This window comes from Oreochromis aureus, linkage group 13 (assembly GCF_013358895.1).
Source record: "Oreochromis aureus strain Israel breed Guangdong linkage group 13, ZZ_aureus, whole genome shotgun sequence".
In the NCBI taxonomy this organism is placed as follows: Eukaryota; Metazoa; Chordata; class Actinopteri; order Cichliformes; family Cichlidae; genus Oreochromis; species Oreochromis aureus.
In genome coordinates, this window is record NC_052954.1 from 8846518 (window position 1) to 8874257 (window position 27740).

Here is a 27740-nt window from a genome sequence, read left to right on the forward strand (position 1 = left end):
GCTAATTAGGAAATATTTGCATGCTAAAATACTAACATCCAATTGTCTGTGACACAAGTATCATGCTTTAAACATGACTCAGTAACAGTTATTACAGTTTTGTATTTTCTTGTTATTATTATATGGAGAGTATTTGTCATTGAGAGTATATGTTCTTTTAGTCAAATTTTTATTTTTATTTTAGTTAAGTAAAATGTTTTTTTCACAGCTAGTTTGAGTTTTTAGCTTAGCTTTAGTTTAACTTTCAGCATGTAAGCATTTAATGAGTTGCCGATTTCATATAACACATATAGTAGAGGCTATTCGCGTTTATGTTGTTCATTTATATACATATGTATAGTTACTTATCTCACTTAGCATATCTTCTTTCAAAAAAACCAACATGGCTGAAGCCGAGTGCTCCACACACCTTTTTGGGATATAATTGTGGCTGCAATCATATTTTATGTGGTTAATATGCTGCACAAAGATGAGTACCAGGTAACCATCATACTCAGGCCAGTGGTAAAGAGCTCAAGGATAATATATTCTTTTTCAAGGATAACATGATGAATACTAGCAGGTCCGTGGTGGTTTCTACCATTTCTACAGTAAGAATGATTAAAAATGATAAATTTGACACGTCAGTACTATTTTCTCATTTTCCTAACATCTACACGCCCCGTGACATAACCAAGACAAGATGAAAACTGGATTCTCCTACACCAAAAATGTGCACTCACAGCTTAAAAATATTGTAAGCTCATTCTTACAGGACTCGATGAAAGAGTCACATTTTTACATTTGTTGAAAAAAAAGAAAATCTTTTCCTTAAACAACCTTTGCTCAACTCCTCTGCTTCAGGGTCTGAGAGTTTGACAGCTACAGATGCACTATGCAGCTCCCAGCAAGCACACTAAGTAAACTTTGCCTCAAACAAATAAAGGGTATAAAAGGACTTTGTTCAGTATGTACTCACATTGCGAGCAAAGCATGCCCTTTTGTCCTTCTTGCCCACCTGTCTAATGGAAACACTGCGCTGCGCCAGTGTAACACCTTGGGAATGATTGCTTACGTGCGCGCTTGTGTTTGTGTGCGCCAGGCTGCTTGTGCTGTAGGACAGTTCGTTATCTCTCCGATGAGCGGCTGGGTGATAGATACCCAAGCAGACAGGCGTCAGCCAGGGTCACGGGGTGACTGTCACCTGCTTGTGTGCCGAGAGACTGGATCCTAAAGAGATCATGTCCAGACACATTTCCTTCCACCGGGTCCCCCGTCAGTTACTCTGGGGTCCAAGTGCCCCCTGGCGAGCAGAAGCGAGAAACGTCCCTGAGCGAGATGAGCTAGGGCTGATTTTTATTTAGCACTTTGTCATCAAACAAAACTTGGCTATACACAGAATTTTCCAGCCTAATTATAATTTAAAACCCCAGATGGCCCACGAACTACACTACTAATATAAATATTCAGCATATTTCTATATAGCCCACAGCTTCACACCCCCACCCCTGCTCTGTTCTGGATATAGATCCAGCATAGCATCAATGACTTGTTTGCCTCGGGAGAGTTGTAGTGCTTATTCCAGCAGACAGAGCAAGGAGATCACATGAATATCAGATCCCGGCGGAGCTGTAGCTTTGGCTGCTGTTTAAAGCCCAATCAATGAAAGAAACATGACCCGCGTCTATCTGTTGTGTATAGGACGACAAGCTGTTTCTTGGAAGACCGCATGATACGCATGATTCAGGAAAGGGAGAAAATAGGAAAAGGATCCGCAATGGATACAGTATCCTTCGTAAAAGATTTAGAGCACTGTTAGGCATATAATTTAATGACTACACTTTACACCTGAGCAAATTGTTGAACAGCGGCAAAACGCAACAGAAGCTCTGTGGATTTTAGCTTGCTGACTGTGAAGATCTGACTTATTTAGCTGCAGGCACAGGCTGCATTCAATGTCCAGAGCTATTAGTGATTCCTGTACTACTAAAGCGCTGCTCCGGGGTACCCATTTCCTTGCATTAATGTCTACCTTCCACCACAGCAAATCAAAGCCTTATCTAATGCCTTTGCCTATCTTAGCATACTCCCTAAATAACACAGGTTAGAAGGCTGAGGGGCTTTTGATGGTCAGAATGAAACGGAGAAAGATAGAAAGATGCCATTTTTTGTACATTTCAAAGCAGAACAATTTATTATCAAGAACAAGAATATCAAAGGAGAGGGGGAAAAAAACTTCATCAGTTTCATAAACTTGTTTTCACTGCAATTTCACCACTTAACACTTCCAGCACAGAGAGAATGACTTATTAAGCTTGAAGGTTCTTCTTTTTAATCTTACGCCTGTAGTTACAGTTTTTCACATTTTTTGCCGTTATCGTGTAAATATAGAACTCCTCTGCTGAAACCAGAGATTACAACAGTAGTTATTAAGAGGCTATTCAAAAGTTTTTAAACGTCCTTAAAGTGCTTCATAGCCTCCCGCATTTTTTAAAATTTTTTTGTCCTCGTCACAGACAAGATAGTGGCTCTGTTAAGAATGCGAGCTGGGTTTTTTTTATTGCCAGTCAAAGGTGCGCTTCACCAGCCTGAAGAAGGTGCGGTTGTGTTCTTGAAGGTAGGAGCGGAGCTGCTGGAGCACAGTGCTGTTAACAGCAGGATGAGGTCGTCCCTTAGACTCGTGCAGACAGCGCTCTCGGCCATCACTGCGGATGCAGTAAAACCCCTTGGTCTGATTGAAGTAGAAGTTGGTGGATACTATCCTGGGTGGCAAGTTAAGGAAGCGCTCCACCTTCTGAAGCTCTGGGAGGGGATCACGGATCAGAGCGTCACCGTCTACTATGTGTATCTGTTCTAAGGGAAAGTGGCGCAGCCAGTTGCGCATGTGGACATCGTACAGGCTCCTCTGAATGGCCTTGTACCTCATATTCAGCGCTCCGTTGCGTACTAGCAGGTTTTCAATGGCTTGAACCGGCTTGTGGTTCTCCAACCGGTTAAAGTACACCTGGGTGTAGTCGGAGATGACCCGCTCAGCTGGGTCTCGCAAGATCAGCAGCAGCTTAATGGAAGAGTTCATGGCACAGATACGTTCGGGTGCAAGGGCTGAAGTAAAATAGCCTGGAGTTTTCTCTATTGTGATCTGGTGTGGATAAGAGTAGGGCATTAACTCACGGTACCACTCAAAGCCCTTGGCGTAGTTCTCATCCCAGTCAAAGAAGTGCACCTCGGTGGCGGCGGCGGCAACCTCAGGGTGTATGTCCAGCATCTCCAACAGCGCTCTTGTGCCACCTTTGCGTACCCCAATAATGATACTATGTGGGGCTCGTTTGCTTGTTCCCGGGGGTGGAGATGTGGTTACATCTCCAGAGACATTTGCTAGTAGGCCGGTGTCCAGGTCCACGGCGTCCAGTGTAATCCCAAATCCTGCCTGGACAAGCTCAGGTGGGGCAGCGTATGTCTGAAGAACCAGGAGAAAGGCTGATGCCAGAAAACAGGCCATGGTGATGGACTGAAGTGGAGACTTGCAAAGAGTCAGTAGCAAGAAAGAAGGCTGTGGCTTAGCTGTGGACCAAAGCTGACTTTCTGAACTCAGTGTTGCTAAGAAATGCAGTCTTTGTCTGCCATTGAATATGAACTGGAGACGGAGGACGAATCAGTCTGCGGCACATCTGCAGGGAGGAACAAAGACAAAAAAGAGAAAGAAGAAAGGGCTTTTAGATTTCAGGCATATAATGAAGAATGAATGTCTGTATTATACTGAAATGGCACCTTCCTCATTCCCATGAAAAAGCAATCCAGCCATAAATACAATCCATGTCTGTTATAAGTGTATGATCTCAAAAGGATAATCTCAATTCATCTTTCTTTGAGTCTCTTTTCATCCTCCCTCTTCCCATCTGCTTTCTCTTCTCACTCTATAAAGTCACTTTCAATTGATACTGTAATTTCTCGGTGCGAAAAACATTTAGCCAGACAGCTCATCAGAAAATGTGTCTGAAATATGCAATTGAGTCTGAAGGCCAAAAGATGAGGCCAGAGTTCTTTGTCTTCCTTCAGCAGGTCAAAATCCACACCTGTATCAATACGCACCTACCCACAGCGCTGAAACCAAGAGACTGTAAAGACAAATTTATTGCCGGAAATCAGATGAGTTCCCACTCTAGGTGGCTTTGATTTTCTATACGAGCCGGGAAAGATCGATACCAGAGCAGTGAAATCCAGCAAACAACAAGGAGAAGGATTTAGGGTGTTAGGTTTGACTTATAATATTGCCGAGGAGCCCTTCAAAAGCATGGGAAAATTGAATGTCGCTGCCTCGTCTTTTTTAACTTTTGATCCTTTCTATAAGGCCTTTTAACTATTTTAATATTCGCCTTGTTTTTCTTGCCTTCAACAAGCGCTAGTCAAATGGTGTGCCTTAACTTCAGCAAGAAAAAAGGGGAAAAAAACATCCCTGTAGCAAGAAATGTATAGATATATATATTTTTAATGCCATGGAATTAATTTAAAAGGCAAAAGTCTTCAGATATTTTTCAGGAGGAAAGGCAGCCGAGAGAGCTGCTGCTTACTCTGTGCTAGTCAAAACAACAGGGATGGGCTATGCAAACATCCAGATTCAACAGCAAAGGTCACGGTAAGGCAATCCAAACAAGCACACATATTCCCAGCCTGGGAACACATGGCTGCACACACACACACACACACACACACACACACACACATATGATTTCAAATGCATACATTAGACAATTTTTTCACTACCTCGTCCCTCATAATGTAGACCACAAATGGGTTTCTTTCAAATACAATTTAAAAACTGGGTGTTTCTGTGGAAGTAACTTCGTCACCTTTTGAACGTTTCAGCACACTGGGGATAATTTCCCTCCCAACTAAGACGCTGAATTCCTGGCTCACAGTCTGTAGATGGCATTTACTGTAATTACATCTATTGGGGTTTTCTAGGAGGAAAGGATATTTTTTAAAATAAATTTGATCTTTCATTTCTTTGATAACAGCAGGGAGGCTGCCTGTTTCGGCAGTTCTTTTTCGCAGCAATCTTTTCCTTCCAAGCCCCCCCCCCCCAAAGAAAAATATATATATATATTTTTTAGAGAAAATCACACACTCAGTAATTTATTTTATGTTTAAAGAAAGGCTGAAAAAAGTCCTTTCCCTACCTAATTTATGCACCAAGCCAGCAGTGTGAAATAACGATCAGTTTGACTCCAGAATGATCAGCCATTACAAGAATTTAAGATAAGTTTGTGGGACACGCTCATTCCGAACTGATGAAAGTATGAAAGTGTAATCTTTGCATAGAAACTGTCAACACATTGTGAGGGGATCATAGATTTGTGAGGCGCGCATAGATGATCTAAATCTGCGCACTTGAGTTGTTTTTAGCGGGCCAACTGTTATCATTAATCCTCTGCTTGCAGAAATGCTCAGCCTTCAGCACAATTTAATCACAGAAGCCGTCTCTTAATTAAGTGAAGAGTGTAGCTACCAACGCGCAGAGCACATTTCTGTGGTGTCACCAGTGGCTTTCTCTCACCTCACAGAGTCTTTCAACCATATAAAGCCTGTGACACATGCCTCCCCCTCCCCAGTTCCACATTATGATCTGTGGTCTGAGTGTGGGACTGGGCCCGTGTTCTGAACGCGGGAGAGCTGACCTGCCCTACAGGAGCCGGGATGGTGCGAGGAGGCACTTATGTGCTGTGACAGCCTCGCCTGCCTGTCAGCGTTTCCCTGGCAGAGAGCTGCCAAGTCCAATGCTAACAGCCAGGCAGCCAGACGAGCTTTCTGTCTCATCCAATTCCCCCCACACCTCTCACAGTACAGCACCACCTGGAAGGAGCCATTGTTTCACATTCCACCGGGCCTTATTGCTTTATTCTGCACTTGATGTGTATCTTTCCAGCTTTTCAATCGGCACATGGCAGCCACAATATCTGGCAGACCACTTAACCAAGAATATATCCGCTGAAGACTGCGGGGACCAGTGGAAGGTTACACAGCACAGGCTGGCAGGGGATAACTATGGCCACACTGAGTTTTGTGTGCAGGATATAGCATCTGTGTGGTGTCTCACTGCTGCTTCACAGCATCAGAACCTAGATTCAGATTGTAGAACTGGACACATTTTTGCTTGAACACTCAAAAAAAAATTCTGCCTAAATTGCTGACTTTAAGTAATTTAATTGCATATACATTTTTGTAACTTTGTTCTATAATGTAAAATGTTAAACTGAACAGAATCTGCTCAAATGCACAGTCACCTCAAGGTGCTTTATTTTATAAGGTAAAGACCCTACAATAACTGGAATAATAATACACCCCAGCAACCGCATGACCCCCTATGAGCAAGTACTTGATGACAGTGGAAAGGAAAAACTCCCTTTCAACGGGAAAAAACCTCCATGAGAGGCTCAGGGATGGGCATCTGCCACAACAAAAATAAATGTTTCATTTTTTACATTTTAGTTACGTTTTACTCAAACTCATTGCTTCATTTTTATTGAGGGTGAAAAATCCAATTTTTTCAATGTAGAGTTTTAATGTTTTCCTCTGGCTAACTTTCTTCCTGCACTCTAAAGGCATAACAGTGCTGCCGGGCCATGAATGTCAAGGTGGTGGAAATGCTTTTAAACCTGTTCTGTTGTTTGCATTTTTCATCTTGAACCAGACATATCCTGATTTGCTGTCCTAAATAGACACTGGCACCATTCTGACCTAAGCCATGACGTGACCATCTTTAATCCTTTAGCACTGCAGCGCTACTCCTTAACCTGATGATACCATACATAAGAATGATTCCAGTGGCAATGAGGCATAATAAATTTCCAGAAAAGAAAAAAGTAATATTTAATACTTAATATTCCCAGATAGCCAGAATTAAGGTATCGCACTATCAGTGCATTACTAATATGAACCATTAATACCTCATGAATTAGAGTCAATCCCTCCCTCTCTTTCAAAATGGTGATACGTTTTTAATTAGATTGGGGTGGGGGTGGGGGGCAGCTTTGGACGGGAAGCAACGACCACACTTTTACTGAATTAGTTTTACATGCATTAGCTCTGTGAGTGTCCACTCGTGGTGAAGATGTCTCCCTGCCCCGCACCCCGGGATATTCTCCATCCTCTTTTTGACCCTGATTATGTATAAGTGGGTATGGAAATTGAACTCGGTAAAGTCGGAGGCACAGTTGCTGAGATAACAAAAATCTAAAACACTGCGCCACACTCACCACTCGAACCCATAATTCTGAGCCTCTGCACACACACGTACACACACGTTCGAGAGCTGCCCTTCGCTGACCATTATCCAGACTTTAAAACTATTCTGGCCCCGGAGCAAAAGTGCAGCGTACCACCTGAGCAGACAGCTCCGCCAACAGTTCTGCACTATTCATTATATCCCACCAGGCTAAGAGGAGGGCTCCACAGGTTCCAGGCACCACGGGAAGCCAGGTTCCCACTAATTAACCCAAACAGCCGCCTCTATACATCTACAGCAAAAAAAAAAAAGTCTCATTCATATTCAACAGGCCCCCCTGCCATTAACTGTGGCAGGCAGCAGGTATTGCACAGGGTGCTTTGTTTTTTTAATGGGTGCTCATTAGAGACGTTAGTACAAAATAATTATTACTGCAATAAAGCTTGATTACAAAGGGTGGCTTTTACTATTAAACGGATTCAAGTGAGGAAGTTAAAAAAAATTAATCAATATTACTATCCATTTTTCTTGTGTGGTCACACATTTTAAGTCATTTAGCACCACAAGTAAACATAAACACTGACAGATTGTTTTGCTTGTTTGATCTAAGCATAAGAATCTGCCATTGCTCTTATCTACCGCTTGTTTATTTGACTTCATTCCATCCCACCCTCTTGCGTCTCCGCTTCGCTGTCGTCCAGCGTTGTTAGACGATCCCGTGTGAGAGGCTGTGACCCGTCCGTCCAGTCACTTTGGACACAGAAACACATGCACTTTCACTCTGTTTTTGTTTTGCACTTTCCCACTTCCTTTCCTCACCCATCCTCTCCAGTAGGCCTTCAGAAACCACTACAATATATTTTTTCCCACCCACCCACATCCAAACTGGAACTCTGAAACTTCACTCCCACATGCAAGACTGATTTTAAATTATGGATGCATTTTGGTTCGCAGTGGGATTCCTGGCTCACTTGATTAATTTCTATTGCAACAACTTCAGGCTTCAGCTACGTACCGAGGACAAAGACAGAGCTTTTCTTTCTTTCTTTACCTAAACTACATAGATGCAGTGATACAGCTCATATAAACCGACAGCATGAAAGCCAGCAGAGCTTTGAGAAACTCACACGTTTAGTTTCTCAGATGTAAAATCCTTAACTTCCAACCCTGTGCTGCATCAGCATGCAAAGGGGTTTTGAAGGGACACCTTGAGCCCTGTGAAGCATTCCATTCCCCGTTCAAAGCTAGCTTCATCATGATGTGAACAAATAATGAGTGAGTATTCCCCCTCTGTTTACAATAATGGTATATTACAGCTGTTAACTGGGGAGTATGAGAGAAGAAGGCTGTGGGGTAGCTCGAGAACACAGTGTTGCCACTTTTAATCTCCAGGCTGGTAAAGAAAATATAATCGGGGATGAGCAATGCTTTCTTCTCATTAGAAAGCCAACAGATGTGCCCTTGAATGACTTGCCCATACGCAAGGCATTTAACCCCCGACTAGGAGAGAGAGAGTTTGAGCCTGTTCTGAACATCAACTATAGGCTCAGAGATAGTGCTATTGTAATGCTGGCATTAACCAAGGTTAATGTGGAGGCGTGTTCACACGGAGCTGTTAGTATTGGGCGATTGTTGTGATATGCAGCGCACTCTTTTCCACAGCTCATTCAATAACTAGAATCTAGAATAGAAGAAGAAGAGGATGATGAATCAGTTTTCATCAGGTCTTTCTGGGAAGACAGTTTGTGGTGATTATAAATGACAGTTTCAACAGAAGCTTTCAAAAAGGAGGATTTCTTGCAGCACTGCTTTACTTATAACATATATGCATTAATTTGGGCTAGATGTACCTAATAAAGTGACATTTGGCAGTGGCACAAGCATCAGAGTAATCCTCTCCTTTGGGGCCACCTGCTGGTAAAGTATCTCTAAGTTATATCATAAGAACTGAACACTTCCTGTGTTTACCAAAGGATCAACACAAGAAAAAAAGAAAGAAACCTTCGCCGATCATGGTCAAGGAAAGACTTCAAGACCCTCTCCAAGCCTTTTTCATACTCCTGTGGCCACAGCTGCTGATATAATGAGAAAATCTAATGTCCATTTGGGCTGTGACCAACCTTCCCTCGAAAACTAACCCCACACTGAACAGTCGGAGAGTTTGAAACACTAAGCTAACCTTCGTGATTGTGTCTGCTTTCATAATGAAAGTGGTTTCGATGAAATAAGACCCTGGAAGAGTACACTTTTTGAAAGACAAACATAAAAAAGCCTGACTGGTGTTTGGTAAAAATGCATGTTTACAAGCCGCAATGCTTGTGAAAGGATGTACTTTGGACACATGAAACCAAATTAAAGCTTTTTTGTTTCTTTTTTCTTTTGGTAAAACATATCAGCTCTGTATTCTCAGAGGGAAAATTAAGCTCTGTAAATCAGATTACAAAAGTACTCTTTGGTTCTTTTTTTTACCTTTTCTTCAGTCTCTCTTCACGTTCAGGAACAAAGAGCACACAGTGCTCTCATTATTTTTCCCATGCCAGCCTATGTAGGTGTGTTTTAAGCCCTTTTTCTCTCTGATTTCTATGCCAGCCTCGGCTTGTTTTCTGAGTGAACTCACAGGGTTTCTGCCTGGTTTAGTGTTGATGCAGGGCAACTGCCTAATTCAACAGTGTTTCAAACTTAAGTTTAATGTATTCAGTTTGTAAAAAATGCACTTTTTTAAGCTATATTAAGGGCAGCCTTGGAATGCCATGTTAATCTAATCCTTGCTTAACTTTCAGTCTTTAAATCAGGGCCTGGAAGTGTGATAAAATGCCATAACTATGACAAACTATTGATGCAGACAACTCAGCAGCATTTTACAAACACTGATGCTGGAGAAACAATATTTCCCTGTTTTGAGAGGACTGCAGCTCTGATGAAGCGGTATCGGGCTATTTTTGGAGCGCATGAGTAAGACAATGACCTAATCCACACCCACATGTCAGCAAAGGCATTCATTAACAGAGGATGTAATCTGTCATTTGCTTTTACACTCAAACGCATGTGGCCTCGGGCCCTAATTACAGTCTTTTATCTGTGATTTTCTATAAGTTGAGTTAAACTTTCTCTGTATAGCAGTCGTTTCAGCTTTTTTTTCCACCCGTAGAGTGGTTGAGTGTGCAACGTAAGCTCTTCCAATTACCAATCCTTCTGCCCACTGCCATCTGTGCACACGAACATGAGCCACCCAACTTGACGAAGGCCTGCGCCACATAAGCAAATGTATGTTTCTGCTAGATTGGCAACGTTTGAATAAGGATCTTTATCGACAAACAACGCATCGTAGCATTTTATACGACAGCATATAAAATGCTGTTGCTTTTCCCAATTGCCCGGGTCAAACAATGCCGCGGAGCACTGTCATTTCGCCACGGCAACACCCCTCCAGTTACCCAGCCTAAATGCACCATTGTTCAACTGCCACGGGATTGCTCTCGCAGTCCCGCAGTCTTCGGCCCAGGCCTCCTCCAGTTTAGCCCTGACATTTGTCAATGCTCTGAGATTTATTTCAAGCACCAACTGACATTGTCTGGATTCCCAGAAGGCATTTTCACAGATAAAATAGGCTGACTTGCTCATCACCCTTGGATGAGTGGAGGCAACCAATCCCAGGGACACTGACTCACTCAGGAAAGTGTTCCGCGGTCCGTCAGAAACAACAACAGACTATGAGAAGGAATTCAATCAGAGTGTGGCCTGATGATCCTCATTCAGCCTGCCACTTCTGATAAAGCACCTATGCTTTCCACAGAATCAAGCTCCCCGCTCCGCAATAGCCTCCTCATCTCATGAAGATAAAGCTAATTTTGCTGTGCCCCACTTTAATGCTGCTGTAATTCTTTTCCCATCACACCTTTTCCTGCTTCTCACAATGAGTCTGATCTTCTCTGTGTAAAGTAATTGATCTGCGGTTCATCGCAGAGGGAACACTGCGAAATGCCGACTTAATCAAAACAAAGGCACCGGCTTCGTCCTCCCTTCGTGGGGATAAGTCTGCGGAACGCCAGCGCTTTCGCCCCCAGTCTCGCAGGCATCCTGCAAACACCAATATACACATACATTATGGATGAATTACTTCATCAAATAAAAAGCAGGCCATCTTGTAATGAACAGCGAGGATACTCTTAATCTTTGATGAGGCCGATGTGATGAATAGTTTAATGAGAAAAAACTATGGCAAGGCCTGCCGGGTACTGACGATGATATCAAAGCTCTGATGAGTAAAGTGAGAAAAATGTGCAACGTTTAGAGAATTTTATGATTTTTTTTTCTGTACCGTTGTTTATTAAATGGCATCAATCTTACAGCTCATAAACAGCATTACAGAATACACTGAGCGTAATCCCACCTTGCCAAGTGTTGAGTTATGCAGAGAGTAAACTGTACTCGAGGGCAAAGCGCGTAATACATATTAACTAAGGTGTACACGCACACACACACACACACTAGGGGCATGCTATTTTCCTCCAAGAGGTCAGCTTATATCTTGTGTTTATTTTCCCACACTACAGCTGGTGTGTGCAGTTGGAAAACCTTTCCCGATCTGGCACAGCAGCGTTCTATTGGAAGGCACACGCCACGGATCTGCCAGTGTTTTCCCGCCATCACAAATATGTATTCAGTACTGCAGAACTCGAGGTTTAGTATTTGGACCTTCTGTGATTTGCTGTTGGCTGCCAAGCGCTGGAGTGATTCAACACCAGGCGGCAGTTAGCAAGCTAATAATAACACATTCAGCTTAAAACCATTTAGCACAGAGGTGTCCTGCATTCACTTGCATCCAAGCATTATGCAGTTAGATGTGTCAGTAGTGGTTACACCGGGATATCACTGGCATACATGCAGTAAATAAACAAGCAGAAGCACGCTCTGGAAACACAGTGAGCACAAATAAAGCATGCTCAGGTAGGAATTCACTGTGTCCCATAAGAGGCAATAAAAATAGACACCTGACAATTAGAAAACTGTGATGGAGTTCAGCAAAGTCAGGAAGCAGCGGTCAGCTCAACTGGCTCTGCTATCATATTAGTGCAGAGCCAGGATCGGCTCGATTTGTTTGTGCAGTACGTGTGAATGACGAATCAGTCAAGCGTAACTGAGAGATACGGAGATGGGAAATGCAAGGAGCATCAGATTGGCGGTGACAGACGCCCATTTCTGGGATGTCGCTTTAGCTGCAGCGAAGGACCTTGAACTTGAACTTTCACGGTATCGAGCTACCTCATCTGCATAAGTAATTCAAGTTGTCGCCTCGCATGCGGCTCACGGATCGTAACACAATCGGATGGGTCAGACGGTGTGGCCTGAGACGGTGCTAAGTTTAAAACCTGCTAAGTCATCCTTTTTAACGTCTCTATCAGACACAAAACCTTTAAGAGAGGCAAAATCAACTCATTTTAATGTGGCAGCAGACTTGATGTTGTCATTCCTTCTGTTCATACTGCACACTAAGAGGCCCACTGGTGTTTCTTCAGTCTATTTTCTGTGTACAGGCAAATTCTAGTTTTTGCTTTTTTAATTAATGATAGGCATAAAAAATACTCCCCGCCCCCCTCCCCCAAGAATACAAAACAAGTATTTTTCAAAGCTGCATCGTTCATCACTTTGAGTTCATTTGAAGTGCAGTGGAGAGGCATCTCTTAACTTGGAGAATAAACAGGACGACTGGTTAGAGCAACTCTGTTGTAATCTTCAGTATCATTTAAAATGTATAATGCCTAGTTCATATTGCATTTAAATACAGATATTAAGATTCAGGCAAGATTTTGTTTATTAACTGCAAAATAACGTATGCTCTTGGATTAAGGCACAAGGTTTCGACTAACCGTTGGTTTTATAATGAGTCATTTGGTTAAATATGTTATCTCAATGGACGTCATCATGTCAATACCTTATGTTTATGCAAACCCTTGAATGCTGTATTTAATAGAACAGAAGGCAAATCTTCATATTTAAACACATGGTCTATAGCAAATTATACTGCAGTTGTTCATTAATTAAGCAACTGAAAGGCATCAGTTATACAAAAAAAACCCCAGTTACATTTCTATCAATAAACATCATCTATATATACAAATTTATAAATGTACTCTAAAAAAGACCATCAATTTCCCACATGCGACTCAGCATCATTTATTGAGCGCAGTTTGTGACTGTGCATACTGGCGCCTCGGAGGCAAATAAAACCAGTCGCCTCTGCGCTCAACTTTGAGCAACATCCTTGTAATTTCCTGGTTGCAGGGCAAACTAGATCGTAAGAGAAGTGTTTATCTATAATAACAATCTCCAGCTCCATTTCCCCGTGCACGGCCCCCTGCTTCTCTGGCAGGGGAGTGCTTCAGAGGCCTGACTGGGCAGAGATGAGGGAGGACATAAACCACCATAGCTCCGCGCGGCTGTCGTTCGCTCTATCATTACATTGTTTACTGCGTTTGCCTTCGCACCGCTCCACACCATTGCCCGTGAAGCACCGAGCTGCTTTTTTAGCCTAACCTTTGCAAAATCTCCCCCCTGCATGAGAGCAGACGAAAACTCCAGCGCCAGTTGGGCTCCACGCGCGCTTTTAAGCTGAGATTCCACCACCAGCGAAGCTCTGTTTACAGACATTTTCAAGGAAGGCTAACCACAAGTATTGGCAGCCTCTGTTACTTTATACTCTTTCTGCTCTTGTTCTTTTTTGAGAACACAACACTGGCAGCGGTTTGAATGCAATCTCACCGTACACTTTCTTGTGTTCAGCCCGCATAGCAGGATGGCATCCGCCATCGGTTCAAATCACCAGAGCATGCACACACTGAAATGAGGTGTGGGTTAAAAAGAAAAGAAAAGAAAAAAAGAATATGTTATAAAAAAAAAACACTCTTTGCTTTAACTGAATTTAATGTGTGTGGAATGAAAACCAGAGAAGATGACGTACAAGACGTGAAGACTTCAGGCTCATTTTAATGGCTGTAAGAAACCTGTCTGCAACTTAATGAAAATATCTGTGCATGTGTAGTCCTGGGTGTGTGACAGAATCAGGTTAAGAAGATAGAGGGAATAAAACGTGTCACTTCAGCGGGGTGACTTTCATAGCAGAGCAGAGCTTTGTCTTCTGCTGGTGTGTCGCTAAACCCACAAGCTAATGTAAGAACCCCTGGTAAAGCTAATGAGTGTGCAATATTATTTTTTATTTCTCTCCCAAAAGAGCTTAAGCACTCTGTATTTTACCGCTTTAAAAATCACCACGGCACACGCTGAAATGAAGCCCGGCGCAAAGATTAATCAACTTCAACTACGAGACGGGCCTTATCGGAGCCACATTACCGCCTGTAGTATGATGACGATGACTTCTCGCTGTCAATTTCATCTGCGCCCCCTTGTTGAGCCGTTCTTCATGAATAAGACATCATCACCACCCCCCACCACCCCAGCCTTTTGGCCATTCCCCTTTGGCTTATTGCTCGTACCACCGCCTCCACGGTCCTGTAAAAACCAACTGAAGTGTTTATGGGAGATAAGAGGCAAAGGAGGTCGCAGGCCCAATAACTCCTTTTATCACCCCACGTTCTGCAGCAAGGCCCATTTTATGGGCGAATGTGCTGAAGACGAATTCTTAATTAGAGAAGTTTGTGGACCCAGCATCAGAGGCCTAATGGGGGAATAAAAAGAATCAGAGAAAGGGCATCTGCAAGATTACTCGTTGGCTTGCTTTGTTACTGTGTCATGTAGCGAAGATTGGAAAACAGCCTCCGTTTGTTCTCTAAGCAATAGCAATGAAAAAGGCCTTTTAAAAATGTTTGCTTAGGTGCGAATGTTATGTTCGTCTGAGTCCATTCGAAATTAGTTCAGGTTATTGATTTTCTTCGGGGCTTATCTTTATTAAAGGAGCCTGCCTTGTCAATGGAATTATGCCTCTGCCATTAAGGTGAGCTGATTCTATTTCCCATTATTGTAAATTCCTGCCCAGACTTGAAATGGCTTAGGTTAATGGGAAACGCAATGTTTTGTCCTAAGCTTATCTCGTTAGTCAAGAAGTTTGAAAGAAATAACATATAGAACTTTACTTCCCGTGCATTTAAAAGTAGATGCCTCCCGGGGTTGTCATGAATATTTTAGTTATATTTTACTTTACCATAATTCCTGTTAAATGTTGTCCCCTTGAATTCCGGAGATTAGGGCCATAAAACGATCGGTTCAGTTGTTCTTTTTCAGATATTATATGGGACATATAGATATTTTTAAAATACAAGGTTTTATTATACAGATATTTTTTGGGTGTTCCTAGTGATTCTTTCACGCGGTGATTATGCATCGACTACATCGTTATGAATAGTACATGTAATACCACCAGCAAGATGTAATCAATAAGGTCTCCACATATCCCTTGGCCTTTAACTTAATGAGGACCGGCTAGCTGCAAGGCTGCCTTTAATCTGTGTGTGAATGTGCCGCTATTTCTCTTCCCTCTGTTTAGCTTCCGCACACCTGCATGTGACGATGAGCTTTTAAAAATCTTTTATCATTTTATTCTAATATCATGAAGTGCCACTTTTGACAAATATGAACAGCCTGCAATGGAAGGAAACTCAAATTTTAATTAGCCAACTTGGCAGACATGTTTCACCAGAGCAGACCAGCCCAGATAATGACTAGGACCCTGTGATCCCAGTCGTCTGCGTATTAACTCAGGAAAAAAGGAGAAATTTAATTACTCATTTTCCCAGACTAGGGAAGAGGGATCTTGTCCTTGATTGCATAATTTTAAAACTCCATAATTATCTCAACTCCACAGCAACAATGAAGGAAGGATAAATACACGAGAATTACCATCTCCAAGCAGGATGGGGGTGAAATGAAATGCCTCAGCAGGAAAGTGGCATTTGTTTTGTTGGGGGTCTCCTTCTATTGGATTCTATTTGAAGTCAATACGAGAATTGGGAGCATTTCTGTGGTTCGCCCCGTAGAATCGACAACTAAATTTAGCAAACAGTGGAACATTAGTTGGGAGTTGTGGTGCAATCCTCCGCCGTACTCGCTCATCAACTTGTGCCGTACAGCCTAGATTAACCATCTTTCACTTCATTTAGATGGAGGATTGTTTGGGGGTTTGCCTGATTATATCTGTCTCGAGCACAGACCAAGCTTCTATTGGTATTTAACAAAGATTAGCTTTAAATTGATGATTAACCTTTGTAATCCTGCGTGCATATTGAAAATGGCTTGCTTGTCTTTACCACAGCCACACAAAAGAGATGCTGCATTATCGTTCAGGGAAAATTGAGGCTGGGAAAGCAAATGAGGCAGAGTGTTATCTGCCTGGTGTTTGGCTGGATAATGAAGACAAATCTTCAGACTAGAGAGCCATCTTATAATGAATCCAAACAGATGAATTCTTTTGACTTCTTAGCGTGAATCTTTTAATAAAACTTCACTCTGACCCTGACAAGCAATTGCCACCCGTATGCTGCAGAGAAGCAGGATTTACTTGTGGGAATGTGTGGATACCATTGTTTAGATGGCTCTATTAGGGAGTAATCAGACATTAAATGAGTAATTTCTCCATATTTAACTCCAACCGGGGAGGTAATGGTTTAATTTGCTGGGCAATGAGTTTTCCTATGTGGAGTACTTCTTGCATTAAATTACACTGCAATACAACTGCATCTGTTGCTCTGGAAATTATCAATGCACAGATACACCCCTACAGACTTCTCTAACCCACAAAACAAATTTAATCTCTAGTGACTTCAGCCATCCAAAGATATAAAAATCAAACCCAAGCTAGTGGTTTTCTGCAGGAGCTCTCAAACCTTCTTGGGGGCAAGGACCCCTCACAAGGCACATAAACCTTACATAATCCTAATGTCAATTTAATGAGTTTGGGCTTAACGTCACTTGTTGATGTGAACTTACTCAAATAATCTTTCTACGCTTGCCAGCTAGCTTGCAAATAAGCCAAGCTATGCAGCTTTGTAGCATCCTTACAGAGGTTGGTAATTTCATGGCACACTGACATGATTTGTCACAATCGTATTAGTCTAAATTGCGTGAGAGGGAAGTGTTTTTTTACTTGGTATAAATGTTCCCTTACTGCGTATGTGCAGTAGGGTTGTCAAAAAATACTCAGATGCTATTCCAGACTAAAAATTAATATCATATTAGATGCTCATTTGCAACAGCGTCATCTTCACCTCCTCCTGTTGACACACTATTTCACCCCCACCCACCACTAGCAGCTGAAGATAGTATATTCACAATACGGAGCAAACCTCTATGAGGAATTTCAAGAGGTCAGGAAAGCCCCCGTTTTAAAAACACTTAAGTATTTAACATGTTAGCCAGGCCAGCTCACACATGAACATTAGCCATTTAACTATTAACAATTACCTGATAACCACATTAGCCCACTGTTATCATTAAGGCTAACAGCCAAATGATTACGTTGGAGCTAAGCTAAGCTAAGGTTTTCACTCCTGCTTGTCTATAACATTAATAAACAGTGTTTATTTAACAGTATGACACATTTTTTGTGGCTAAAATGTTTTATAACACACTGTTTAGTATAACACCAAAAAACAAGGGGACTGTTCAAAACCCAAAAGATGGATCCCAGTGACGTCTGTCAATTTATTCGACTATTGCTAATTAATTTAATTTCAGATTTTCAACTCTCCCTCAAAGCTGAACCAAAAGAATTCATCCTCACATTGAGTGTCAGACAATGACTGAAACCACCAGCTCTGTACTCTGACACATGCAGAATGAGAATTGGTAAGTTCTTTGAAACCCTGAATGCCAACATCAAATGCCCTCGCTAATCCTCGCAGTATTCCACAACTGTGGACCCTACTGCAGTTAACTGAAGGGAATATGATGTAAAGAAGAAGCCATGTGATGAAAAGTCATTCTCAAGGTGAGAGCCAAACCCTGTCCAGTTTTTATCGAGTCGAGATAGCCTCGAGTTAAGTCCTGTTAAAATGGCACCGTTTTTATCACACACTCACTCTTTAAACCAAAGAATAGATCTGCTCTGAAATGAAAAAAATAAGAATTAAAAATACCCTCCATGTGCACTGTATAATAAATGCTCCACTTTATAAATTTGTACAAATCTGTTTGGCAGCTACTAAAATGTGAGTGACTGTGTAGAAAAATGCCAGGAGCCAAAGTATTTCCAGTAATGGAATATGCATACAAAATGAACATATGTTTAGCATACATGCCATTAAATATTTACCTGACACTAAAGCGAAGCCTTTTTTAGTGGGTTAATTTACAGTAATGCATGAATATTGATTACAATATACAATTTCAATGACATGCATTGCAAATCGTCCTCTTTACATAAACACACTGGTAACAAAAACAAAAATAAAGCTTTTGCAAGCATTTCAGGCTGCATGTAATTATTTTTAATCCCATTTTATGTAATATTTTGGCTTGTTTATCTAGATGGAAAAAAACTGAAAGCAAATATAAAAATAATCACCATTATCCTCTTACGCCCTAAGTTATCGCTGACTGATCAAACAATCAAAACATAATGAACATCTGTTACACACATACTGTAGATTTGTGGGAAAGAAGCAAATGCTGTAATTAGAAGATTAGAAGGAGTGTACAAATGTGTTGTGAAGTGAAATGGAAAATCTGAAAAAGAATATGGATAAATTAAGAAGAAGCTCATGTGAATCTCTCCAATAGTTGAGTGAAATTAGAATTATCCATACAGATTACATCTTTATATCCCCAGATAATGATACGGCACATTTACTAGTCGCTGTGGATTTTCATTTCAGGGTTGGAGAGCACTCTGACACTGAAATGTTACAGTGGCAGTGTTACAGAAAAGGGGCTAGGACATGGCCTTGGGGTTCAGAAACTAATGCAGAGCCAATTACCAAACACACAACATACACAGTGCATATGTAAAAATATGTTAGTACATTTAAAACAATCAATAGTCAAACATTAACAGTTTTTAATGGAATTTCTGCTCTTAGAAAACAATGAAATTCTTTCAGCTTCTACAGTGACTGACCCCAAAGACAGAAATGTAAGTCTGTTCAATAGTCCTGTTTTATATGCATTGTTCTGGATACTTAACCCGTTCCACTCTTGAGTTTCCTGTAGTGAAACCAGGTCACATCTTTTATTTAAAATGCAACTAGCTGACATTTTTTAAGGTTGTATGGCACCGTCAATAAAAGGGCTGCACAGCAATACTTTGATAAAAAATAAATGGATGTAGCATTGTTGTGTTTTATATGGGTTGAGTCACATTTGGGAATTTGTACCGGCTTGCAGGTTATTGTCCTATTTTAGAGTTGTGATCAGGCATGAACATTTGGCGTAAGCAGTGTAAAAACCTGCATTATTATTACGTGATAAGTTTCAAATTAATTCATCTATCCATTCTCTTCCGCTTATCCTGGAGCCTATCCCCACTAACTGCATGTATTTGGACTTGCAGTACTTAAAATACTTTTGATAAAAGACATTTAAAAATGTTAGCATTATGTTGTCACTGAAATGATTTGGTGCTGAGTTGTCTACAGCTTTTACATTAGCTTAAGCATCTATGTAGCATTTTCCATTGCAAACATTTTAGACTATGGAACATTCACTTCACAGCGGCATCGCTAGCTCTTTCAAGCAAAATGGTAATGTTTATTTCAGATTAACAACACAAAGTACCACCATACTGCCTCCTTACTGCCTTTCTTATCAATTATTTGGAGCGGCGCTATTGTAGCAGCTAATACACTGTGCTTTCAGAGTTTTGGTAGCAAATAGCTTATATGTAGTGACATCCTTATTCTCACCATAGCCACAAATAGTGCATCACAGAACCAACACTGAAAAACTTTGTGCGTATATCTGAAAATTCAGCTGCTTCAAGTCAGCTAGAGTACTTTTGTGCCAGTGTCATCAGAATGTAATTCTTATCAACTCCTATCAGCTACTTACAGCACTATAAATTCTACTATACAGAGTTCAGCAAATATTTTTTGGTATTTTTGTAGTAGTATTATTAACATAAAGACACATAAAGATAACTTTAATGTTAAGTGTTTACTAAGGTGTAATTAACTAGGAATTTCCCATTTATTAACTAATTTTAAATATATTTCCTTCTGAAATACATTATAAGCCTCATAAAATTTTGTTTGTTTGTTTTTCTGTTGATTAAGTGTTAGGGTGTTTTATTAACTGTGTTTTCTTATAAAACTGGAGCTAGTTATCAATGAGTAAGTTGCACTATAGTAGAATAATTGTGCTGCAACTAATAACCACTTTTAAATGGTCAATATATTTTCTGATTATTTATCATTATTTATACAAAAATATTCACCAAGAGTTTTTATATTTTAAGCAATGTTAGAGAAACTGATTCATTATTGATTAGTACTAAAAATCTGTTAATGAAACATAATAGTGAAAAAGCACAAATATTTTTTCTAGGGTGGAAAAACAAAAAAGACCATGTTACCTTTTACCTTTTTGCCTGTAAAATAATAATAATAAAAAAACAAAACACCTGATTATCTTTCCTTTGTGACATGGCTTTTATTATTAGCCTTTCAGATTTGTGTTGCACAATAGACTGTGAGTTGCTCGTTTTGAAAGGTTCACAGTCCCCAGCCCCATTATATTCAATTAGCCATCCAATAAAGGACAGAGAATGAACCAGATATGGGAGCAATATTTGTTTGGCTAAAAAAGGTACTCCAAAACCACACATAAATGATATTGAAAATTAAAAAGCCGGCTTTCAATACAAGTACAAATGCAAGTTGCATTACACTGTACTGTGTTTCACCCTGCTGATATAAGACTACCAATCACAATAAATAATTGTTTCTAAATGTACAAGCACTGAATCCTCGCTTTTGAATTGTGTCATAATTCTGACTATTTTCAGATTCAGACTCATATAGTTCAGTAACTACACCTCGTGTCACCCTTTTGCCTTTAAGTCAGAAACAGAATCTTTCAAGGTTCAATTTCAAGTTTGAGATGAGCAGTGTTCCCTCTGGAGGTGGAAAAAAACGAGAGGCACTCATCTGGGCTTTCGCTTTTCCAGAACACAAGATGAACAGTCTCATTCAGCACCATGGACAGCTCCCCACATTACCTCGAGAGATTGCTGCTAAACTCTTCGCCAGTAAGCACAAGTGAAACATTATTAATACTGGTCAGATAGCTTTCTACGGGGCCACGCTGTGCTGAGCCACTGTTAAATACTCAACAGTGTGTCATTATTTTCATCTCCTCTCCGCTTAACTTTCAAAACATCCTCTGAGCTGCCTTCGTTAGTTGTTTGACCTTCCAACAATAAACCTAAATCGGTGTCTCTAAAGATCAAATTTCATATTTAGACTAACCCGGATCTTCGCCTTTGGAACAAATGTCAAGTGTTGCTTCTGGTGGTGGCAAGAGCGCAAGTTGGTAGAACCGACCAATCCTTGACATTTTGTTCTCATGAGTATTCATCTGTTCCTTTAAAATTACCACCAGTGATGTGAAAAGAAAAGGAAAAGTGGACAAATGCAGAAAATGACTTCAGCTTCCTTAGAAGTGATGATGATGTCCACACTGACAGATGACTAACAGTTCAGCAGACTTCTTTGAAATTGTGGACCATAAGGCCGTCTTTGTGTGAATTCCTTCTGTAGCTCCCCAGATTACCTTAAAATCTCTAAATTCATGGTAAAACATTGCGATGCAGGAAATCGTTTCATTAAAATGTGAAATAATCTGCACTCAGGTCACCAGACGCACACTGGAACCGTGTCACAAACAGAAAATCTCACCACTACACAGCCACAGGCGCACACACCCAGACGTTGACGTGCCCACACAAAATAAATTGATACGTATGGAAAAGGCATCTGAATCAAAGCAAGTCTCACTCTACATGACAGGGTTGTGCTCCCTCCAAAGCAACACAAGTCTGACAAATATGACAAGATATTCAAACTATGAGTGCACACACACACACACACTACATATATATGCATATATACATATATATGCAAGAAACAGAGAAAAAACTTAATGAATAAATGACTTGTCCCATCATCAAGTGGAATGATAAATCTGCTTCATAACACTCGCCAATGATGACGGTGTCTGGCTTTCTTGAACCTCTTGATGAAAAAGTGGCTCGTGAAATCTGTTCACTACAAGGTGTCGCTGCCCTCTGCTGTCTCTTCTTTCATCCGCTCTCACCCTGTCGTATTATTTCAGAATTGCAGTAAATTAAGCGGGAGAAAGCCTGTTGTCTGATTCTCTCATCTGCATGCCTTTAATAAGGCTTCCCCAAAGGCAGAGTTCAGACTCTGAAGCTTTTGATGATAAAGACAAAGCTCTCATGTGCCTGGAAAAGACAGCTTCTGTGCACCCTTTTAATGTTGTTGGTACACACGGTGGATATGTTGGATAGATATATATGGTGCTCATCATGTGGACCAAGGTTTGCAGCATGCATCTCTGCCTGCTGCACGCTCATGAATTATGGAATCCGGCACAAATATGCAAATCTAAGCATTAGCCTAGTTATGGCCCTGTACTGTAAGTTACAGTGACTTATCTATTATGTATGAACCAAGGATTGGAGTGAAGAGGTCCTGGCAGTCAGCTTCACGGCCCTCTCTCAGTTACTCATTTTCACATCATGAAAGAACATGAATAGCAGGGGAAGTAGCTCCAAAATGTTAACTTTCTGCAGCTCAGCATCTCCAAAGACTTGGGAGAATTAGAACTTGCTTCCATGCTCAATTGCCAAGCTACTTAAAATAACAATGGCTTCCAGAGGATTTGGAGGCCTGGAAGATATGTAGGGAATAAGCATGAAGTTGTTGCTAATCCTCTAATTTCCCCCCACAAGGCTGATATGAAATGCTAGTCTGATCAGTAATCAGTCCACGGGGGAGGCAGACAGGGGATCCAGCCAACTCTACAGACACACACACACAAAATCAGCCTCTGTATGACATTACCATCACAATGCTGGATGAGTGATTGTACTTGGGTGACCTAATCACAGGGGCGTAAATATCCAAAATCAAAAAGCCAGCAGAACTGAGAATCCACTAGGTCAAGAGGCTCAGTTTTGAAATCATGCGCATATTATATCAGGCTGAGAGCATGACGAGCAATGTCCTACGGCTCCGAGATGAACACAGTGATCATTAGGCGGGATCAAAGTCAATCACAAAGCACATGACAGCTGACAACTTCTATTTAACTGGGTGCAGGGAAATAATGATGCCTGGGCCTTGTAAATCTTGTCACTAGCAAGTCACTCCATTCACGATGCTAACAAGAATAAACCACTCCTTCACTGCCCCATATCAGTCAGGCAAACAGACTTCAATATTTATTAAAAATAAAGTTATACCTCAGTTTAATTAATTTGTTTTATATTGTATCCTTTTTCACAAGAAAACAACTTTTTGGGCCTAATTGGAGACAGAGAGCTTCAGGCCCCTGGGTAGGAAAAAAGCAGGCTAACTGATGACTAAGAGCAACCACTGACAGGAGATGGCCTTATGAACTCTTAGCTGCACTACATAGATGAAAGATTATTTCTTACTCTTTCCACATACTTTAGAAGATTCATTGTGCCGTGGAGTCTGTATTTCACTTTGAAAGTGGCAACCACCAAGCTCGGCTGGCTAGCTTGCTATAGCTAGTTCAGCATGCTAACAATCGCAGCAATTCTCTCTAGAAATGTCTTTTCATGCACGTTATGTTCACACCTTCAGAGTTTCTTATCACTTTGTGATGTTTTTCTCACATTGTACTAAGGAGGCTAGTTAGCACCTGTCATAACTGTGCAGTGGGGAGTTCTGCAACCTCTTAACTCAGCCTGTAATTCCAGGATGCAAATCACAGGAAGTAGCTAATATGCAAATGTATTCAGCAGTGCTGAGAGTGTTCAAATCACAGGTGCTACAAAGCAACGGCCAACAATACCTCCAATCTGGTTACCTGCCTGTGCAATATGATAGGGCTATCACCTTTCATGGTGGATACAGAGCCACATATGTCAGTGTGTGTCTGTTTTTTGCCTGTCTCGACAGCTATGTATCCGTTCTACTCCACACAGAACGGGTACACTGCTGGGGACTGAAGGAAGTGCAGCTTTAAATCTGAAGTTATTTAGATGGGCAGTATCTATTGTGGCTAAAAACTGTTGCTGTTACACTTTGTGTGAAGCGACATAGTTACAGAAAATAACCTGAATTACACTCTCCACTAACAGTCACTGCTGTATAATTAACACACCAATTCAGGCATATGTCTGACAGAGTGGCATTTTGAAGCCTTTTTCATGCCATTTTATGACATTTGAAACAGTTAAGACTTTGGGTCATGGTCAAGGTTAGGATCTCATTTATGACATGAAGTGCAGAATAACTTGCGATGTTATTCATATTACATTTCATGATATTGTCCTGGCCAGTCAGGCAATTAGGCTACAGTGATGAAGCATAAATTCCATGACTTAAAAACGAGGATGTCACCATACAGTACAAGAAATGTTGATTAAAAATATTGTTTTTGTCACAATTGTTCACAAATAAAAATAAACAACATGGATAAATAGTTTAATGGTTTCATTGACGTTTGACTTTGATACAAAATTTAGAGCCTTTTGGCTGAATTGTGCCAATTTAAAAGCATTAAAAAAATGTGTTTTGTAAAAGTTGGATCTCTTGAGGGAAAACCTACATCCTCCCACTATCACACGCAAACAAACACATAAAAGCCAAATGCTGGATTTCATTTGCATTTTAAACAAAAGTCTCATATGCCTCAGCTAATAGTTTTCATCCTTTAATTCAGCAAACATAACCTCATCAAATATTAACTCTACGCTCGTGTTATTTTTTATTGCTCTTGATTAGCAAAACTTGAGGAGGAGAAAATTCACTTTTGTTTTATTGTTCTTCTCTTCCTCCACCCCACCCCACCCCTCGTTCCCCTCCCCGCTTTGCTCAAGTGGAGCCAACTGGATAAACTCCATCAAACACAAAAAAGAAAAAAAATGTAATAACAGGCAATTGAAACTGTTTCTCTCCCACCTCCTCCTCCTTCTTCTATGCTTACCACACGAACCCCTCATGTTGTGGTGTAAAAACCAACTGACCCTGCGTGTTTGTCCACTCCTACACCACAGAGACACCTTTTGTTTTCTCTGCGGATTTAGAAATCATACCCGCCTCCTTATCTCACTATTGTCTTTACAACCTAACTCGTAAACGCTTACTGTCACGATGATCTCATAGACCGCCCGGCTTCACTGCTTTCTGCAATACTTACACATTTGGTTCAAGCATAGGATGAAGCAAACAAAATATCCGTTCTGGCTTAGCAACAGATGCACAGTCGCCACATTCATGTTGATTAGTCGGGTATGAAAATAATGAGGGTGACCCCTTTATCATGTCGACCTTTTGCCCTTTAATTCCAATTTTCTATCCAGCTTACAGAGAACTCATTGTGCAGCATTTTCACCATTTCCATACATTTGCCTCTTGATTAATAAGTGTACAAATAGAAAGTTTTTTTTGCACGCGCTCACTATGTATTTCAAATAAAATCTTTAAAAGGGGGATTTTCAGTGGAAAAAAAATAACAATAAGACTAAATTCAGTACAGCACATCTCAATATAATGAGCAGTCTACACCCAAAAAGTAATTGTCAGAACATTAACACCACCGCATTACTTTCCAGAGCGTGGTTATGTAGCCTTAAGATTGAACCTATTTTAAATACAGAGCAATTAAAGCCCACTTGAAGCAAAAGAGATAGGACAGGGTTTCAGCTGGGGAAAAAAAAAAGCCATTATGTTTCATTTGAATTTCATCACAGAACTTATTCCACTCAAACAACGGTTTATGCCTTGGAGGAAATCCTGCTGCTAGAAGCACCAGCTCACATAAGCCAACACCCACATGCTCATAATCAAAGGTGAATTGCACAGCCCATGGCAATTTGCATCCTGTGACGTTATAATATGTGGCTGCTGGAATTTCACTTGCTTTGGTTGTGATAGCAGATACAGGAGATGAAATGATGGCGAGGAAGGAAACAATGCCGCATCAAGGCTACGTTTCCCCGAGTACAGGAGAGGGGTAATTATCATTAGCTGCTCTTGTCTGATTGAGTTTACACGGCGACTCTTTAAAATGGAATATAAGAGCTTTCAGTTTCAATCTGGAGCTGAGGGTAAAAAAAAAGTTCTGCAAACGTCTCTGTTTGAGTTCGCATTTTAATCCCTTAAAAAGAAAAAACCCACTAACTTCGCAAATTTTGCCCCAAACTTTTAATGTGTTAGAAGTGTTATTGGAAAGCTTACTTTAAATGTCAAAGCCCACAGGGTTTAGAAAAGACGGTGCTCCTGTGAGCGCCTAAAGTTAATTTATTGGATGCAGCGTTTATTTTTTAATTAGTTTGATCAATACTCTATTAAAAAGAATTTAAATGTGAGGTGCAGAAAAACGACGAGGCACCTATTTCACATGAGTGACTAATCATATTTCAAAATGTCAGAGGATCGGCTCGCTACGAGGCGATAACTGGATTTGTTCGAGCTTGACAACTGAGAAATTAATCACCCGTGAATTGAAAAGAATAAAAATTCAATTTAAAAAACAGCATCCTTTTCTCAGACGCTAGGAGATTCAAGTGTTGCATGTGTGTGAGCTGCTGAGAAGCAGTGTGTCCTCAAAGTGAGGGGAAATCTGGTTACCTCGCACGAGGGGGGTTCGTGGGGGATCTCAACGCGCCTCTTTGGATTTGGGTTGATCTCAGGAGCGGAGAATGGAGACGAAGCCGAACCAGGGCGCGCACTTTTGCGCTCGGCAGGTCCGCACGGGAGAAAAGCGTCCGCCTGTGCTCTCGGCCACTCTCATCACTGATTCACTGGAAAGCCGACACCAGTGCAGGAACGCAGTCCTTGTTTATTCAAAGTGGAGAACTCGACTCCGGTGTCCTGCTCACGTAGACGAACCCCGTGGATAGAAACGCGGGCAGAGTTGTGCCCGAGCCACTGCTTTGCGTAGCAGACAGGAGGGAGCGGGGAGGAGCCGTCTGCCGTCAGATGATCAGGGAAAGGTGCTCTCCTCACTGAGGCTCTGCAATCCTGAGCTTTAAGGGAGAGCTCCAGCTCAGACCCGAACACAATAACCTCCCACTCTAATCGTATTTATTATCTATTCGTTTTATTCTTGCTGTTTGTCAGACTTGTGCCTTTCTGAGACTATAGAAGACTGGTTTTGCCTAATTAACAATAGGCTTTACCATTATAGACAATAATTACATGCCTTAAGAAGACAGAACAGTGATATTAAACTGTTATATGACTCTATATTAGTACCTTGAACAAATAGCAGATATACTGGAAAATGCGTAACTTCAGTTTCAAACAGACATATTATACCTCCAACAGAAAAATTCGACCAATGCCATCACACTATTAGCCCTATCACATTATTATGA

The 27740-nt window shown here is 41.0% G+C and overlaps 1 protein-coding gene across 1 annotated transcript; it reads right to left on the minus strand.

Annotated features, from left to right (window-relative positions):
• Positions 1-2143: 2143 nt before the first annotated feature.
• Positions 2144-27354, minus strand: hs3st1l1 (heparan sulfate (glucosamine) 3-O-sulfotransferase 1-like1). The gene is made up of 2 exons (XM_031726334.2): positions 26992-27354; positions 2144-3647 (listed from the first exon to the last, which is right to left on the minus strand). The coding sequence occupies exon 2, from the start codon at positions 3476-3478 to the stop codon at positions 2537-2539; it is 942 nt and encodes a 313-aa protein (XP_031582194.1). The 5' UTR covers positions 3479-3647; positions 26992-27354; the 3' UTR covers positions 2144-2536.
• Between the last annotated feature and the right edge of the window lie 386 nt (positions 27355-27740).